Source organism: Drosophila elegans, unplaced genomic scaffold, assembly GCF_018152505.1.
Source record: "Drosophila elegans isolate 14027-0461.03 unplaced genomic scaffold, ASM1815250v1 contig_524, whole genome shotgun sequence".
In the NCBI taxonomy this organism is placed as follows: Eukaryota; Metazoa; Arthropoda; class Insecta; order Diptera; family Drosophilidae; genus Drosophila; species Drosophila elegans.
Window position 1 is genome coordinate 1,025,100 of NW_024545907.1, and position 18,618 is coordinate 1,043,717.

The 18,618-nt window shown below is 34.7% G+C and overlaps 1 protein-coding gene and 1 long non-coding RNA gene across 3 annotated transcripts in view; both read left to right on the forward strand.

Annotated features, from left to right (window-relative positions):
- The first annotated feature begins 730 nt into the window (after nucleotides 1-730).
- On the forward strand, nucleotides 731-1,596 carry LOC108139305. Of its 2 annotated transcripts, XR_001774168.2 has the most exons (4): nucleotides 731-915; nucleotides 980-1,191; nucleotides 1,247-1,303; nucleotides 1,374-1,596. It is a non-coding gene; the product is annotated as an uncharacterized LOC108139305 (long non-coding RNA). The 2 variants fall into 2 exon arrangements; XR_001774167.2 differs by having other exon boundaries at nucleotides 980-1,303.
- A 3,975-nt stretch (nucleotides 1,597-5,571) lies between these two features.
- The window catches only part of LOC121467713 (probable basic-leucine zipper transcription factor G), a 35,309-nt gene continuing 22,262 nt past the window's right edge, over nucleotides 5,572-18,618 (forward strand). The window contains exon 1 of the mRNA XM_041709973.1: nucleotides 5,572-5,731. Within this exon, the coding sequence (XP_041565907.1) occupies nucleotides 5,707-5,731 (25 nt within the window). The 5' untranslated portion in view covers nucleotides 5,572-5,706. The remainder of the gene's footprint in view (nucleotides 5,732-18,618) is intronic.

The following is an 18,618-nucleotide window of genomic DNA, read 5'->3' on the forward strand; positions in this document are numbered from 1 at the left end:
CTTTAAAACTGAGAGACTAGTTTGCGTAGAAACGGACGGACAGACGGACGGAGAGACGGACAGACGGACATGGCTAGATCGACTCGCCTAGTGATGCGGATCAAGAATATATATACTTTATTCGGTCGGACATGTCTCCTTCACCGCGTTGCAATCTTCTGACTGAAATAATAATACCCTCTGCAAGGGTATAAAAATATGTCCCTAATACCTATATCACAGTTATATCACAGTTTTTGGTTTAACCTTTCGTGCTTATTGCACGGACGACCTGGGATGCGAATCCTTCGATTTCCTTCGAAATGGATGTCACCGCCAAATCACAGCTAAACCCTGAAAACTGTGCCTCGGGAGCAATTGTCCTATCTCTAGTGGACACGCCTTCCTTTCTCCCTACAAAATTTAAATTTTCTCCCCCAGTCCGCATCCACGGTGCAATTACATGTGGGTCATGCAAGCCACCGTTCGTGGGCTGGCTGGAGATATAAATATGCGAGACGCCGTCGACTCGGTTATCACATATTTTGTTTGTTAATTTGGGCGCCATATTGTTATGGAACTGCATTTTTCCCGGAGGGCAGCGTCGGCTAGCCACGGAGTCCCAAGGCGGAGTACCCCCTATGCCCTGCAGTCCAAACAATCGATACCGGCTCATAGGACGTCTCACGTCACTGACTTGACGATTACCATCCCTATCACAAATCAAAACAAACAAGGTATTTTTTTACATCAAAAACTAAGACAATTGGACGAAATTGGTGGCTTCGGTGTCCTCGGTGCCCCAAGAATGATATTGGAGGCACACCCCATTTCCGGCAGACCGGAGTCTATTCCTGGTGGATTAGGATCGGCTCATCTCACCGCCCAAAGTTACTCACACAACCATCTCGGTAGCTTCTTTACATTTAATTTTGGGTAAGATTAATTATAGAATACATTCAAATTTAATTCCTACTCATGATCTACTCTTTTTTATTAGCAACACTTAAGGCTGAACTCAGACCGTCGCCTAAATAAGAAGTGGTCAAACCGATAATGGAAGGTACATTTTTAAACGCTTAAAATTACAAGTGTTTGGGCAAAAACGCCACGGATGTGAATTACATGACACCAAATTGGAGGCGTTTGCCAACCGGGTCACCTAATCCTGAGGAGCTCCAAAGGAAAAGAAAGGACGTGCTAAAAGGATAAGTACGCTAAATAAATCCCTTAATTCATTAAATTTCGCAACCCAATTTTAACGTAGTTTGACGCGCGGCTGGGGTGCGGAATAAATGCCTCTACTTCCAGATTAGATTTCACAGTGAGTGCCTTGAAACAATTCTTTGACTGCCTGATTTCACAAATTAATAACTAAAACTAATTTATTTCAGAGTTCAACGTCGGTCATTGTCGAAGCTGTGCTGCTGGTGGACGACGTGGTCTTCACGACCAGGTTAGGTCCACCTGGTAAGGATTTCCTTCCCGAATCTTTTAAATTTCCGGGGCCCTTTAGATAGGGTCCCCGGCGGCTTCAATATTTAAAAAAAAAAACACTGACATTTACAAGTTTAGGACTAATAAATAACTACTCACTTTGAGTTATCTAAACACTTATTACGAATTTTCGTCTCAATTTATTTCCCGACCGTTCTCCTACGACTTCTTGCAGTAACTAAAGCAAAACCCTGACCTACACCAAAGTCGCTCGCCATTTCTCTCCCGCTCTCCCAAAATGGGTCAGTGAACGTATCCAAGGCTATTTAACCCAGTTAACGAGCGGACCGGGCCAAATTTAAATAGCTAAATCCTCTCCCGCTATCAACAGTCGGTGTCACCACCGAATCTTATCGATAGCGGGACCTGCTGACGTATCGGTTGTTTTGGTATTTTCCCGACGGCTTCAACTAAAAATGCAACAAGCAAAACAAGATCTAGTTGAAATACGCCTTGCATGTTTTGTGACTTTCTTCGTAAAGCTGGTAGCTGACGAGAAAAATCCAGAAAACTTCAAACCGTCATTTAAAAAAAGAACGAGCGATCAGTTATTTGGACCGGCTTGGCATCACCAAACTTTTATCGATATTATAAAAACTATCGCTTAATTTCTCATCTCTTGATACATTTTTATTTTTCTCGGACAAACAATCAGTTCACACTCGAACAACATAATACTTCTTTTTTATTGAAATACCGTAAAGATTTTTGAAATTTAATATTTTGGTTTTATTAGTGTTTTTTATTTTGTAGTATGTTATCTATATTCAGTAGAATTTTTGGATTCTTTTTCTGTTTGTTATGGGTTTTTTTCAGATATGGTGAGAAAATTTAGGAGGGAATTGGAGAACGAATGGACGATGGGAGAGAAAGCGCCGCAGGCAAATATCGCGCGATTTTTGTTTAAAGAATGTGCTTGTCGATGGCATTCATCAAACCGATAATACTTCAATAGCATTAACGAAAATGATAATGTTTCGATGAACGTTAAGCAAGTTTGCTCATCTCAATGCCGTATCGGAACAATTACTTCGTCCCTCGTTTAAAATTACGGGTAAAAAAAAACCTATTTTGGACGATATCTCGTTTAAAATAAGCTTTACGCAAAAATGTCACCTAACATAAAATGGTAGATCATCTACTCTTGTTTTCATGTGTTTTTAATAAATGTAAAAAAAAACATAGATAACGGTTTTTACCGTTTTTTCAAGAAATTTGTCTTATAGCCTAATTCCATTGCCACGTTAGTGGACTTTTTAAATGTGCCTGTTTACATTGGCGCATTAGCATTCAGATAATGCTACTGCTAATGCTCAGCAGGACATCCATTATGCTGTCCGAGGTATTTTCCAGCTTGGACGACAAGAAAGAGAAGCTGATTGTGTCGTTATGACGGGTTTGCAGTGGAGACCACCACAGTTTCTAAAAAGGGCAAGGATCCCCTTATATGTGGGAGAAATGCATTGTGGTACTGCGAGCAGAAATTGCAGCATGCCCTCTAGGTTTCAGTCATTTTTATACAAAATACATTATATATTCAAAAGACATCAAAAATTGTGCCAATCTTGAATATCGAAAACATCTGTTGTAGTGGTGGCACGAACCAAATATCGTTAAGCATCGGTTATTTCCGGTATATTTCCTAAAAACGTTCGGGTCGAATGGTTTTTAATCGCATTTAATAATCGCATTTATTTTAAATGCGGCATTTAGCCGTATGGGATCCCCTGTGTAAATAAATGCGCATTACGCTAAATGCGTTGTAATGCGCCAATGGAATCATCCTATTAATAAAGACCCTAAAGCACATGGATCGCGACAATTTGAAAATGACTTATCGACACATTTTTCACACTAATGCCTTCTTTCCACACAGTCCATCCGTTGGAAACGGTTGGAATTTTCAACAAATGTGAAACTCCAATTTCCACAGAGCACATCAACCTTCCAATTTCAGCTGATCTGAACTAATAAATAGTAAATAGTAAATAGTAAATAGTAAATAGTAAATAGTAAATAGTAAATAGTAAATAGTAAATAGTAAATAGTAAATAGTAAATAGTAAATAGTAAATAGTAAATAGTAAATAGTAAATAGTAAATAGTAAATAGTAAATAGTAAATAGTAAATAGTAAATAGTAAATAGTAAATAGTAAATAGTAAATAGTAAATAGTAAATAGTAAATAGTAAATAGTAAATAGTAAATAGTAAATAGTAAATAGTAAATAGTAAATAGTAAATAGTAAATAGTAAATAGTAAATAGTAAATAGTAAATAGTAAATAGTAAATAGTAAATAGTAAATAGTAAATAGTAAATAGTAAATAGTAAATAGTAAATAGTAAATAGTAAATAGTAAATAGTAAATAGTAAATAGTAAATAGTAAATAGTAAATAGTAAATAGTAAATAGTAAATAGTAAATAGTAAATAGTAAATAGTAAATAGTAAATAGTAAATAGTAAATAGTAAATAGTAAATAGTAAATAGTAAATAGTAAATAGTAAATAGTAAATAGTAAATAGTAAATAGTAAATAGTAAATAGTAAATAGTAAATAGTAAATAGTAAATAGTAAATAGTAAATAGTAAATAGTAAATAGTAAATAGTAAATAGTAAATAGTAAATAGTAAATAGTAAATAGTAAATAGTAAATAGTAAATAGTAAATAGTAAATAGTAAATAGTAAATAGTAAATAGTAAATAGTAAATAGTAAATAGTAAATAGTAAATAGTAAATAGTAAATAGTAAATAGTAAATAGTAAATAGTAAATAGTAAATAGTAAATAGTAAATAGTAAATAGTAAATAGTAAATAGTAAATAGTAAATAGTAAATAGTAAATAGTAAATAGTAAATAGTAAATAGTAAATAGTAAATAGTAAATAGTAAATAGTAAATAGTAAATAGTAAATAGTAAATAGTAAATAGTAAATAGTAAATAGTAAATAGTAAATAGTAAATAGTAAATAGTAAATAGTAAATAGTAAATAGTAAATAGTAAATAGTAAATAGTAAATAGTAAATAGTAAATAGTAAATAGTAAATAGTAAATAGTAAATAGTAAATAGTAAATAGTAAATAGTAAATAGTAAATAGTAAATAGTAAATAGTAAATAGTAAATAGTAAATAGTAAATAGTAAATAGTAAATAGTAAATAGTAAATAGTAAATAGTAAATAGTAAATAGTAAATAGTAAATAGTAAATAGTAAATAGTAAATAGTAAATAGTAAATAGTAAATAGTAAATAGTAAATAGTAAATAGTAAATAGTAAATAGTAAATAGTAAATAGTAAATAGTAAATAGTAAATAGTAAATAGTAAATAGTAAATAGTAAATAGTAAATAGTAAATAGTAAATAGTAAATAGTAAATAGTAAATAGTAAATAGTAAATAGTAAATAGTAAATAGTAAATAGTAAATAGTAAATAGTAAATAGTAAATAGTAAATAGTAAATAGTAAATAGTAAATAGTAAATAGTAAATAGTAAATAGTAAATAGTAAATAGTAAATAGTAAATAGTAAATAGTAAATAGTAAATAGTAAATAGTAAATAGTAAATAAGGTCGGGAAGACTGGGTCTACTTCTCCGGTATTTCGGATATTCCTTGACGGTGGAATTTACGTTCCTAACCGCACTTTTCTAGCCGATATTTAGCCGATGTTTTTTCGGTGCAATTCTAAAGTCTTGGCGCTAAAGAATTTGAATTGAAATGGTTTCCGTGAAAAAGATGGTGGCTTTTTAAAAAAAGTGAAACTTTGGTTTCCACAGAGCACATCCACCTTCCGATTTTAGCTGATCTGAACAGCTGTCGCTCGTCAAAACGTCAACAAAGTCAAGAGGTCAACCATCTTTAGTAGGTGGATGTGCTCTGTGGAAAACGGAGTTTCACTTTGTTGAAAGTGACCGTTTTCAAAGGATTGACTATGTGGAAGAGAGCATAACTGGGAAGTTTTTGGAAAGGAAAAGACTTATGGACCATACCTTCAACGAATGGTGGAAGGAACTCTGTGGAAATCGGATATTTAATATGAAAATGCTATCATAAAGATCATCTATCGATATTTTAGTAGTAAAATGTTGCTCATAACTCTTCCATCGCTATTGTTTTTTGCTTTCGTCGACATCGATGCTATAAAATTAATATAATTTGTCCATTGCAGAATTCAATCCTTCGAAGAGTGAACAATAAGTTTGGACTCTTATATACGAAAAGCTGCAACAATATGGACGTAGATGATTATTTATACAGTAAGATCCTTCTGTTTATTAAATACATAAAAATATATTTTAAAATAACTTATTTGTGGCTGTCGGATATCTTCTGTAGACTTTTTTGCTACAAAGAAAACACCAAAATAAAGTAAATAAGTTGACATTATAACTGTAAGTAATGTGTAAAACGTTTGAGTAAGCTGCCTTCAGTTGCAAGAATAATATGACTAACAGCTAGTTTTTGAGCTTTGTACATACCTACATAGGTACAATGGGTACAATAAATATATTAAACCCTGTCCCCAACCGAAGACTATAACAATAAGATGTGTAATGAAAAAGAGCAAGAAAATGTCTAAGATTGTTAGGTCATGAGCTAGAACGGCCCGAGTTCGATTTCTGCTTGAATGCTTTATTTAGTCTATTTATTTTTTGGAGTAGGCATAAAATATTATAGTTGCTCTTGTTTTTTTTCAAACTGACTGTATGGTAATTTTATAATATATTAGTAATTTTTTACTAAGAAAATTGGTTGGCATACACGTTTTATTATATTTTTTACATTTTACTATGCTAGCTGATCAAATACATATATATAAAACTAACAAAATATTTTATAGAATCAAAAAATTGCAAAGGCAAAAAAATGAAAAGAAAAAAACTTATAAAAATATTAATTGTTAGCCGGCTCGAGGTCAGGACGTTGAAAAAAAAACACAAAATTATTTCAATTTTGGTAATTCGTCAATATATTTCGGTGGCTCTTCGGCAACCGTCTTCAGGACAACTATAAAATAATTACAACGATTTTAATATTTTTAACAAACAGAAATACAAAACAATTTACATTTGACCTACATTTAATTTACACGTCTGCGTCCGGTGACGTGGAGTTGTTAATTAATTTTTCTTTCCCTAGTAAGTGTCTATATAAATGAGCGCAATTTTCAGTGTCCGTTTTGTAGTTTGTCCGTATGTCTGTAGGTGTTTTTTTGATATGTAGCATTTCTATGGTGAATTGTTTGGCAAAGTGTTGTTCTTGTGATAAGATACTCGCCTCTTCGAAGTTCAGAGAGTTAGAAAAACTAATAAGACCTCCAAGATTACTGAAAAAATACGAAGATGACCTGTTCGCAATCATTCAAGAGGATGACATTAAAACTACACTGACCATGCTCAACTCTTTCACCAAAAATATAAAATTTACAATGGAACTAGAAGAAAACGACCAATTACCTTATTTGGACTCAGTGATAATTAGACGTGGAAATCGATTAAAATTAAAATGGTACAAGAAACCAATTACGTCCGGACGAATCATCAATTTCAACTCCAAACACCCAAAACAAATGATAATAAATACAGCTAGGAGCTGTATACATAGAATGCTCAAAATTTCAGACACGGATTACCACGAAGAGACGACCCAGGAGATAAAATCAATGTTGACAGACAATGATTTCCCAAAACACATAATAAAAACATTATTATCGGAACACAAAACAAGAAAACAAAACAGCGTTAAAAACAATAAAAACAAAAAATATATGTAAATTACATACGTCCCGGCATTATCCGAACAAGTAGCGAAATCGGAATGCTACGACAAAGAAAACATAAGTATCGCACATAAACCGGATCACACATTAAAATCTATATACAACAAAACAAAATCAAAGATAAATGAAATTGACAAAAAAGACGTAATATATAAAATACCGTGCAACGGCAACAACAACGAAACATGCAACATGATATATATAGGAACAACAAAATCTAAACTTAAAACTAGACTAGCACAACATAAATCGGACTTCAAAGCTAGACATCATACGAACACGCAAAAAACAGCACTCATGTCCCACTGTGCCAAGAGTAATCACTCACCGAACTTCGAAGAGGCGAGTATTTTATCACAAGATCAACACTATGCCAAACGATTCACCATAGAAATGCTACATATCATAAAAACACCTACAGACATACGGATGAACTACAAAACGGACACTGACAATTGCGCTCATTTATATAGACACTTACTAGGGAAAGAAAAATTAATTAACAACTCCACGTCACCGGACGCAGACGTGTAAATTAAATGTAGGTCAAATGTAAATTGTTTTGTATTTCTGTTTGTTAAAAATATTAAAATCGTTGTAATTATTTTATAGTTGTCCTGAAGACGGTTGCCGAAGAGCAACCGAAATGTATTGACGAATTACCAAAATTGAAATAATTTTGTTTTTTTTTTTTCAACGTCCTGACCTCGAACCGGCTAACAATTAATATACTTTGGAAAGGTCGCCAAAACCAACTATATAAACTTATAAAAAGTTAATACAAACAAAATAGTTTTGAAAAACTTTTGTGGAGCTAGAACCCGCGCCGTCCTGCCTTATAGACGTGTACTTTCACCACTTCACTACGATTCCACTACGAAGCAGCCGACAAGACATGATATTAAGACTGATTTGCAGGAGTCTTTTTAAAAAAGACTTACACTTACACTATAAAAATAGTGGGTCCACATCGAAAATCCACTCTCAAAATTTTGGTTACCTTTCGGTTGTATGACCCTTACGCATCTTAGTCTATTAAAGAGTCTTTGCTTCAACCTAATCAGAGGTTCTTTTTTGGCCATTTTTATACCCTTGCAGAAGGTATTATAATTTCAGTCAGAAGTTTGCAACGCAGTGAAGGAGACATCTCCGACCCTATAAAGTATATATATTCTTGATCAGCATCACTAGCCATCGATCTAGCCATGTCCGTCTGCCCGTCTGTCCATCCGTCTGTACGTCCGTCTCTACGCAAACTAGTCTCTCATTTTTAAAGCTATCTGCATGAAACTTTCCCAAAAGTTGTCTTTCTATTGCAGGTAGTATATAAGTCGGAACGAGCCGGATCGGACGACTATAGCATATAGCTCCCATAGGAACAATCGTATAGCTGCCATAGGAACTATCGAATAATTAGGCTGCAAATCATTATAGCTGCAATGTTTTTAAACATACACGCAAGTAAAATCATAATTTTAACGTTTTCAAGAGTATTTAGTTTTTGAAATAGCTGCAAGGGTATATGAACTTCGGCTTGCCGAAGTTTGCTTGCTTTCTTGTTTAACATTATTTATTACAGACTTTTAAGATTGAAAAAAATAGCTTTTTATGTTGTAAGAAATTCCATTAAATATTCTTATTATTTCATTTAATCGAAATTTAAACAAACAGGAAACTAAATTCCAAAAGATATTAAAATTGCTTCAATTTAATATTTTTTATATTCATTAAATATTGGAGAAAAGGAGTAAAATCAACATTGGCGGCATATTCCAAAGACTGGACAATTGGCACGCAGGGCACTTTTTTTAATGCGGAGATTTATTAAAAGTGGAAAAAAAATTGTATAATTTCAATAACATGGGGCTACACAATAAAAAATGTGCATAAAGTTAGCAGAACAACTTTTGAAATTTGAACTTTTTTCTTATCGACAATTTGCCGTTATTTATCCTTAAAACACGAGCTGCAAATTTTTTTCTTTCACGAATAATTTACGGATAAATAACGGCAATTGCCAGTTAAAAAATGTTTGGAAAAGTTCAAATTTAGAAGGATGTTCTGCTAAATTGTTATCAAGTTAGCAGAACAACTATGTTTTAAAAAAAAACCTTAAAATAGGAGCCGCAAATTTTTTTCTTTCACGAATAATTTACGGATAAACGGCAAATTGCCAGTTAAAAATTTTTTGGAAAAGTTCAAGTTTAGTAAGTTTTAAGTAAATTTAAAAAAAAAATCCTTAAAACAGGAGCTGCAAATTTTTTTCTTTCACGAATAATTTACGGACAAAAAACGGCAAATTGCCAGTTAAAAATTTTTTGGAAAAGTTCAAGTTTAGTAAGATGTTCTGCTAACTTGATATCAAGTTGATATCAAGTTAGCAGAACAACTATGTTTTAAAAAGAAAATCCTTAAAACAGGAGCGGCAAATTTGTTTCTTTCACGAATAATTTTCGGATAAATAACGGCAAATTCCCGGTTAAAAATTTTTGGAAAAGTTCAAGTTTAGTAAGATGTTCTGCTACTATTTTCTTATTTACCATTCCTAACTAATCGTAGAACGTTGCTTAATACTGTCTTATTTTATAATCTTATACGTTGTAAGATTGATAGCCCCGATTTGGCAATTCGTCTTAACATAAATGTGCAAGTGGAAATAATAGTCCCCCAATACTAAATCATTTTAGGTCAAATTATAACTCACGAATCGTGCCGTGCGACACACTGCTACGCCCCTCGCCCAACCGGGCGTGGACCGTGGGTCTCGTTGCGAAAAAAAATTAAAAAAATAACGATCTACCAAAAAATTTAGTATTTTGAACTTTTATATGATCTTCATAATGTTTAATATTTAATTGATGCTTTAAAATAAATTTTTTTACCCATTACTCGTAGATAAAAAGGGTATATTTTTTATAGTTGAAAAGTATGTATCAGGTATAAGAAACGTTTTCCACCCTATAAAGTATATATATTCTTGATTAGGAGCATTAGCTGAATCGGTCTAGACATGTCCGTCTGTCTGTCCGTCCGTACGTCGATATCTCGAAAATTATGCAAGCTATGGATTTGGGATTTGAAATGCAGATACTAGTATTTTTTACGCAGCGCTATTAAAACAGAGCCACGCCACGTCACTCTGAAACATGTTAGACCTTAGCTGTTGTAATCGTGTGTTGTTTGTATCTATCGGTACCAATATCTTGGATTATAATGAATTGTTTAAAAATCAACCAAAGATCACTAAACATAATATTTAAAACAAGTGTCCTAAAAGACCGCTCCACTTAAAAGCATTCGTCGGTAGGGTATGCAGGCACCAACCGCTCGCAAAACATCGACAAGAGCTGATTTAGTTTGAAGTTTTCTCAACCACTAAAGAGCAGTCGGTGTTTCAAGTGACACGACTGCGATATGCCCTGTTCCCATCTCAGTGGACTGATGTCTATAAATTCGAATACATACATATATGTAAAACATTTTACTGCTACCACTGATTTGAATTTGTAAACAAAAATAAAATGTATGCTGAAATATTAAAAAAAATATATTATAACATATAATATTAATATATATATCATAACCCAATAGTAAATACGCCCATATTCTTAGGGTACCAAGTGGCAAAAGACAAAATATTCTGGATGCGCCGAAATGAAATAAACGCACACATGCTCCCGTGTACGAGAATGCATGATCACGCATACATACAAGGACGAATTCAAGCGCAGGGCAGCCTTCTTCAAAAAGCGCCTCTCTGCGACTGAACGACTGAACTCGTGCAATGAGTGCGCGAGCATAAAAATGAGAATAAGAATGAGAGAGCAAAAAACCCGAACGCACACGAAGTGCATGGACCTGCTGCTGTGAGCACGGTGGACCTTTCGGGGTCCGTTTTTTTGTGTCGAAATGCGTCGTATGAAATGACCAGTCTAGCAAAGTAGCAAGTTCGTTGGAGGAACATATTACATAAATAAAATTTTAACTCAGTATAGGACAGTATTTTGTTACTTTGACAGTATTTACTGACTCAAGGGGGGTATTCTGCTCTAGAAGCCAGAATTTGAACCATTTTTTTCAAGTTAGGTAAAAGAGAAATGAAAAACATTTTTAGTATACATTTTTTATATGGTTTTTATTCACATTTTAAGAATAAAAAAAATTAAAAAAAAAAAACCTATATTGGCCGAGGTACAGGCCTATGGAGTAGGGTATTCAAAAAATCGCTGTGTCCTGGTTGACATGATTTCACCCCTTGTAGAGACCAGAAAAAAAAACAAATAAATTCTTAATTGGTAAAGATGCCGCCATCGGGCTGACCACCTTAAAAAAAATATAAAAATAACAACATGGCGTCGACTTGAAAACAAAACATGTTTTTTAATAATTTTTTTCGATTTTTCGAATATTTAATAAATACTTACAATCAACTTTTGTTTAAGGCCATGGCAGACTCGATAGAGTAGTATAAAACAAGTTATATACCAACGCGTTTAAAGTTTAGGAAACATTTGTAATGGCTCGGACGCCGCATCACAAAACCGGCTGCATAAAATAGTTCGAATTAAAAAAAATTTTTTTTTTTTTAAATATTTTAAAAAGTAAAAATTCAAATAATGCAAAAAGATCGATATTTTCAAATTTCTAGACCAGAACACTCCCTTAAGTCAGTATTTACTAAAATAGTATAGTTTTTACTACTGTGGGCCAAAAGAAAGGTTGATTTGTTTGTAAAATGAAACTGTTTTTATTTATTCTTAATCAATTTCATTCCCTTCAAAAAAATCACTCAGTTTTTGGAATAATCATGCATTTGAGCTTGTCAGAATAGTCCAAATAGTCTTTCAAAATGGTTTTCACAGATCCTTCTGATATTCTTATCATATTAGTAAGGTCTCAAACAGTGAACGATCAATTTTTGTGCACTAATTCCTTCACTTCATTGACGTGTTGGTCATTTGTTGACGTCGATGGTCGTCCGGAGCACTGCAAGTCATTAACACGTTCTCTCTTTCAAGTCTTTGTTACACTTATGAACACTTTTCTGCGACATGGTAGAATCACCAAAATCCTTCCGCAACATCCTCAACGTTTCCGCAGCCGACATTTCATTCCGCTAAGAAAATTTTATGGCATTTCTCTGCTTAAACAATTTAGACGTTGTTAAAAACAAAAAATGCACTCTTGGTCGTTTGGTAAACAGAATGACATTGGCATGAAATTTGTCCCTGTGTTTAACAGTCATGCCAACTCAAGAATAAAGATCTAGCTCCAAATGTTGGCCCGCGAAGCTTAAATTGAAAATTCACCTTACTTTTTGCTCACAGTAGTATATAAATTAGTTATATTCACATCCGTAGCCGGTTGGCTGTCGAATTAATTAGTTGTCTTCCTTCTATCCGGGTGGCTGGCGTGGTGAGGGGGGTGACAACTGGAATTACGGTGAGAGAGTAACTGCCCTCCTGTGCCTCTGCCCTTAAGCTCAGCAGGCGTATTTCAAAGTAATAAAAAGGCGATAGCCTGAGTAGTGTTCTTGAGCATAGCTCTGTTCATAGGAATTCAAAACAAGACTGAAGTTAAGGAATAAACTTATAGCTAAGAAAGCTCACAGCGACAACGCAAATATGCAGTGTCTGCCGTCTGTGCATGAGCATCCGGCCCAATGCTAGGCCAGCAGAGCGTTGTTGTCAAGTTGATTATGGTCAACGACTCTGGTCTGGCTGACCACATTTAACGTATATATGTGAATTGATATTTGGGAATGGTTACAAGGTGAGTAATGTTTAATAAGTTTTGAAAAACTTTTGTGCTGACGACGAAAAATTCTAATTTGCGACCATTCGGCATTCTGTAGCTGCTCGGCCACCGATCGGCCGATCTGCCCCTGCTAGCAGTTGTGAGAGCGACGAAGAAAATTACACAAGTGCCAGCGTTAAATTTTTAAAATCGAGCTGTTTATTTTAGGAATATTGAAGGTTATGAAGTCCCCCACTGCCACTGTCGGTGTTCTGCCGGTAATCGCTGCAGTAGAGAGATAGATCGAAAAAATTGTGGTGGGGTGGGGGTCTGCACTCTGGCATTTTGTTTTCAATAATTGTTTTGAATCGCACACTGACACAAGGATGGATTTTTGACAGCTATCTAACTATACTTGTTAGTTAAAATTTTTCAGAAATATCGAATATATTTAGTATAAATTGTATGTATAAACGTATGTAAAAGGGATTGCGAATAACGGGATATGCGGAGGAGCACCGTACGGAGTTGGTTTCGAGATGTATGTGAAGTGGCGGAGGCGTTTGTTATTGAAATGAACAATTAATTAACAATTGTTTTAGCTGGCAGGTCTTTAATTTTATTGGAGTAGTTTTTTCAGAAGTGGACAGTTTTGGAATACGTATGGAATTATATACATTCGCACGCAGCGGGATCACAGTAAACAATTTTGGAGGAAAAATTGAGTTCGTTATTTTTTATTGTGGCTGGGCTATATTTCCGAATGAACGAAAATATGGGACTTGGATTTTGACAAAATCATACAGAAAGCCGAACGAAAAGAACTTCCAAAAATCTGACTGTATTTCTGACTAATATATTGGATACAACTTATCTGAAGCGATTTAATCCACCAAAACTGCTGCAGTAAATCTGGCTCGGTTGGATCAAATATTGGGGTGAGGGTGGCGGCTTCATTAGGTCTATATAGAATGATGAAACCGATTCCCGCGTAGGAATGCGAAAATAAAAGTCTCGAGAACTTTGAGGTTTTTGCGCTACGTGCGGGTCTTTATTAGAACTAACGTAAGCTTAACTTATCTAGAGCGCTCCAAAGCGGAGCGGAGACTAAGAAGGAGAGTTTGAGCGGGAGAGTGTAGGGACAGCGGATGGAGACTTGTAAATCTACCATGCCAGACTATACAAACGCCTACATGGCGTGAACACTCAATAAATTCAATTTTTATTATAGCTCAAGCACTCAGCCAATAATATTGTAAAGCCACCTATGTAGATTAGAGATCAAAATTGTTCAGATCTAATTAATATACTCAAGCAAATAATTGGGCAAAACAACTTTTATATTACTATTTTAAAAAGAGGTAATATATCTGAAACCAAGCTCCAGATAACCAATGAAGCCAACTACCGCTCTGTAACAAACTTCCTGGACAGTGAGCGTGTTAATTATTACACCTACCAACTCACAAAGTAGCAAAGGACTTAAAGTTATAAAAAAGGGTAGCGAGTCAACCGTATATAGCTGAAGGACTTCAAGAAAATGGTTTTGACGTCAAAAACGTAATGAACATAACCAACAGGAAAAAATTCCTCAGTCACTCTTCAGGATTGAACTTAAACCAGACGCGACTACTCTGAAGAAAAACGCAGTGCACCCCATATACAAACTGCAATGCCTACTCCATCGAAGAATAACGGTAGAGGAGCAGCATAAACGAAACGGCCTAGTACAGTGTACAAACTGCCAGGAGTTTGGAAGTTACTTTTGCGTCTGCACTTCAATACCCTGGATTATTGCCTACAAGAACCGTTCAGCCCGAGGCATTACAGCCCCACCCGCATATACCAAAACCAAAATATACTCTGATTCCAGAGCAAAACGCTCAAAGACCAACTCAACCTTATAACTAACAAAACCAGACTCCACAAATACAAAACAGTATCGAAGCTACTTAAGCTACACTCACTAACATCATGCTTTCAATGCAAGGTACCCTCCAGGAACTAGTGCGAAACCAGAACAACATTATGGAACTTCTAATCAAACAAAATTCAACTTAAATGGATCCCTTAAGAATATGCTTTTGGAACGCTAACGGTGCTTCGCAGCACAGACTTGAACTTCTACAGTTCTTAAACACCCAGGACATCGATATCATGCTCCTCTCAGAAACGCACCTAACCAATGAAAACCATTTCTATCTCACTGGCTACATCTTCCATGCGAGCAACCACCCAGTCGACAAAGCTCACGGAGGCACCGGAATCCTTATCAAACAGCGCATTAGGCATCAGCCTCTGGAGGCGTTTGCTTACAACCACATACAGGCCACATTAACCCCAAAGGACGTCATTTATGCAACTCTATTATCAAACCCGGTAATAAGCTAGATTTTGTTTCACCAGGTACTCCCACATACGGGCCAGCAGATCCGAACAAAAATCCAGACATCGATTTTGCTGTAACTAGGAGAGTGCCGTCCAGGCTGATACATGTTGAAACCCTGGCGGAACTGTCATCTGACCACTCGTCTGTTTTACTTTGTCTATTTCTGAGAACCAATACAACAAAATGGCTAAAGTATAAAAAATATATAAGCTCACACTTTGAAATCGAACCTAAAATATCCTGTGAAGCTGATATTGAAGACTCACTTAAACATATAACGGATGTAATGTCCTCTGCTGCCAAACACTCTACACCCGAACTTTCAGCCTCATCCCCCCCAAAAACTACACGAACAACCACACAGATCCAGACGCTCATTCGCCGAGACTGGGAGGCACACCGCTCCCCATCCACTAAACAATGGTTTAAAGAAGCTTGTCGGAAGTTGTCTACAGCTTTACCAACCGAAAAGAATCAGACTCAACGTGCCTATAAAGCGCAACTTTCGCCCACCAGCAACAAATTTCTACTATGGAGAGCGCACCCAAACATTCAACGACCAATAGAACCTGATTTTCCAATTCGATCACCAACAGGTGGGTGGGCCCGTAGTCGCCTCTTACTTAACAAATGTCTTCCAACCTCATCCGCCGACAAACCAATTCACTTTACCATATTACAATGATACCAAATTCAATGATACCAAATTCAGGCAATCAAAGCCTATCAAAGCTATTTGAAAAACTGCTTTTGTGCCACCTCAGAAACGACAGAGCGATCCCCCTGCATCAGTTCGGCTTCAGGGAAAAGCACGGAACTTCCAAACAGGTAAATCGCATTACAGCTGAAATACGCACAGCGTTTGAACGCAGGGAACGCAGAATTTATTTTGCCTTCTTTGTTTCGAACTTCGCTGGACGAAGCCCTTTAAATTTGTTTTGGTTTCAAACAGGGAAAGAAGGGAAGGGAATTTCGATAATGAAGGGTACTGTATGTAATCTGCGTTTTAAAAATAATTAATTAAAGTCAAAAAAGTTTGCAAAGCCCCATTTGTCTCGGGTTTTAAAAAAAAAACAAAGAAAAGAACAAAAGATGACGACGATATCATTTAGCTTTCAAAGAAGCAATCGGAAAAAATACAAAAATGTAATTTCATTAAATGTACCATTTTAAAACAATTCATCATATAACCTCCATAGAAACAATCTGAAAATTAAAGGAAATAAATATATCAACCCTGTTCTAGTTTTCACTACCGAAAGATTTACACGGATTCGAATTTCCCAGAATTTTTCTAGTTTCGACGTCCGAAAAATCCCCACGGAATCGAATTTTCCTCTGTTAGATCTCTGTTAACTTCCGAAAAAACTCACGGAAACTTTCCGCCAAGCAATTGTCTGGCGGATTTATTCCCGCAAGGACAGATTTTAATTGTTTTATAATACTTTGCGATAAGTTAAAGCGCAGATGATATTTTTACCTTGTTCTATGATATTTTAATATCATTATTGCTTTACAAGTTTGGTTAATAATAACCAGTTTTGGGAAAGGTAAAAGTGTTTTAGATCTAGGTAAGGTACAATGTATTTGAGAAAACAATGAAATAGGTAAGGTAAAAGGTACACAATTTGAGAAGTATTTAGGTAGTGAAAAATGTTCAATAAAAGTCAAAAACATTTTGTAGTAATTTTTTTAATTTTCACGAAGTTGTAAATTAATTATAATATTGTGTATACCCTCTGGCAATTAAGTTTGATTGTAGAAACAATAAAAAGAAATCTTGCATATCTTGAAGTTGCAGTAAAATGATGCTATTTTTATTAACGTATTGGCGAAAATAATGCAAAATTACATTATGTGGAATCAAACTAATTTGAAAACAAAACAAAAAAAAAACAAATTATGTTTCAGTATATTAATACCTAACATAGCAAATTTTTAAGACAAATAAAAAATGTACCTAGGTAAGGTAAAAGGTATTCTCACATTCTTTTAAAGGAAAGGTATAAGGTATCATAAATTTTTACCTAAGTACGTACCTAGGCACAAGTAGCTAGGTACACCCCAACTCTGATAATAACATATTTGTTTGTTTTTTTAAATTATTTTGTGATTGCGCCTTGAAATCGTTTCGGTTCTAGCCTACATCAGTGCTAAAAATCCGCCGCCCCAGTTCTAGTTTCCGAACGAATTTGGTAGGTATAATGCAAGGGTCATGATACTTGGGACTTATTTTACTTTTGCATTCGTTTAAATATGGAAGGAAACGTATTTCTTTGAAGTTAAATTTTAAAGTGTTTTTGTTTATAGTGCAGCTTAATTACATGTAATAATTGTGCGAAGTATGTTGTGTTTAGACATTTTTAATTGCCTTTGGCAACTCTGATCCTCAACACTTCTTTGAAAATATCACAATACTGGTACGGTACCTAAACAGCTGATCCGCGCAAAACATTTAAAATAAAAAAGTAAGTAAAACAAACGTAAATGCAAAAATAGCCTTTTCGATTCAAATATAACCGGATTTTTTATTTAAAAATGCGTGCCACATAAGATCGCAAGTTGGGAAAGTATTCCCTAGATTGAGTTATCTGCTCTGATTTTTGTTCGCAGGAAATGTTCTCGGAGCATTGGTTTTCCAATGATCCCACCACTTTGTGTAGTATTTTGGTATATGTGATTCTTCCTATATTCACATCGTGATCCGTTGCCACCGCCAGTTGGTAGGGGTTGCTAGAAAACGAAAGAACTGTTGCAAGCTGGGTTACATGAGCAATCCAAAGATGTCCTGGGTCGGGTCTTACTTTCTCGATTAGAAAAAATAACTTTTTGTAAGATTGAACAAATCTGCAAAGTTTTCAGTTATTAAAGTAATTTTAAATCGATTGATCTGGCGATCTGGCAATTAAAAATGTTTGCATTGCTTCTTAAATGTTGTTTATTGCGTCTAATGTCTAACAATTGTATTCTCCTCTACTCTTTACTCGACAAAATTTGCAATATTTTACAAGACGAAACAACAATAAAGATAATTTTTTTTTTGCATAATTATTGCAATTTGTAAAATAAAAAAAATGCCTCTGAAGAAATAGTCGACGTAACTACGAGTCTAAATATCAATCTTCTAATTTCATATCAACCCGCTCGCCAAAACTTGACTTAAACGGGACCCTTGCCGATTTTACAAGTATTATGAACAGGACAATCCAAGGTTCTGGACAAATTTATTTTCAAGTCAA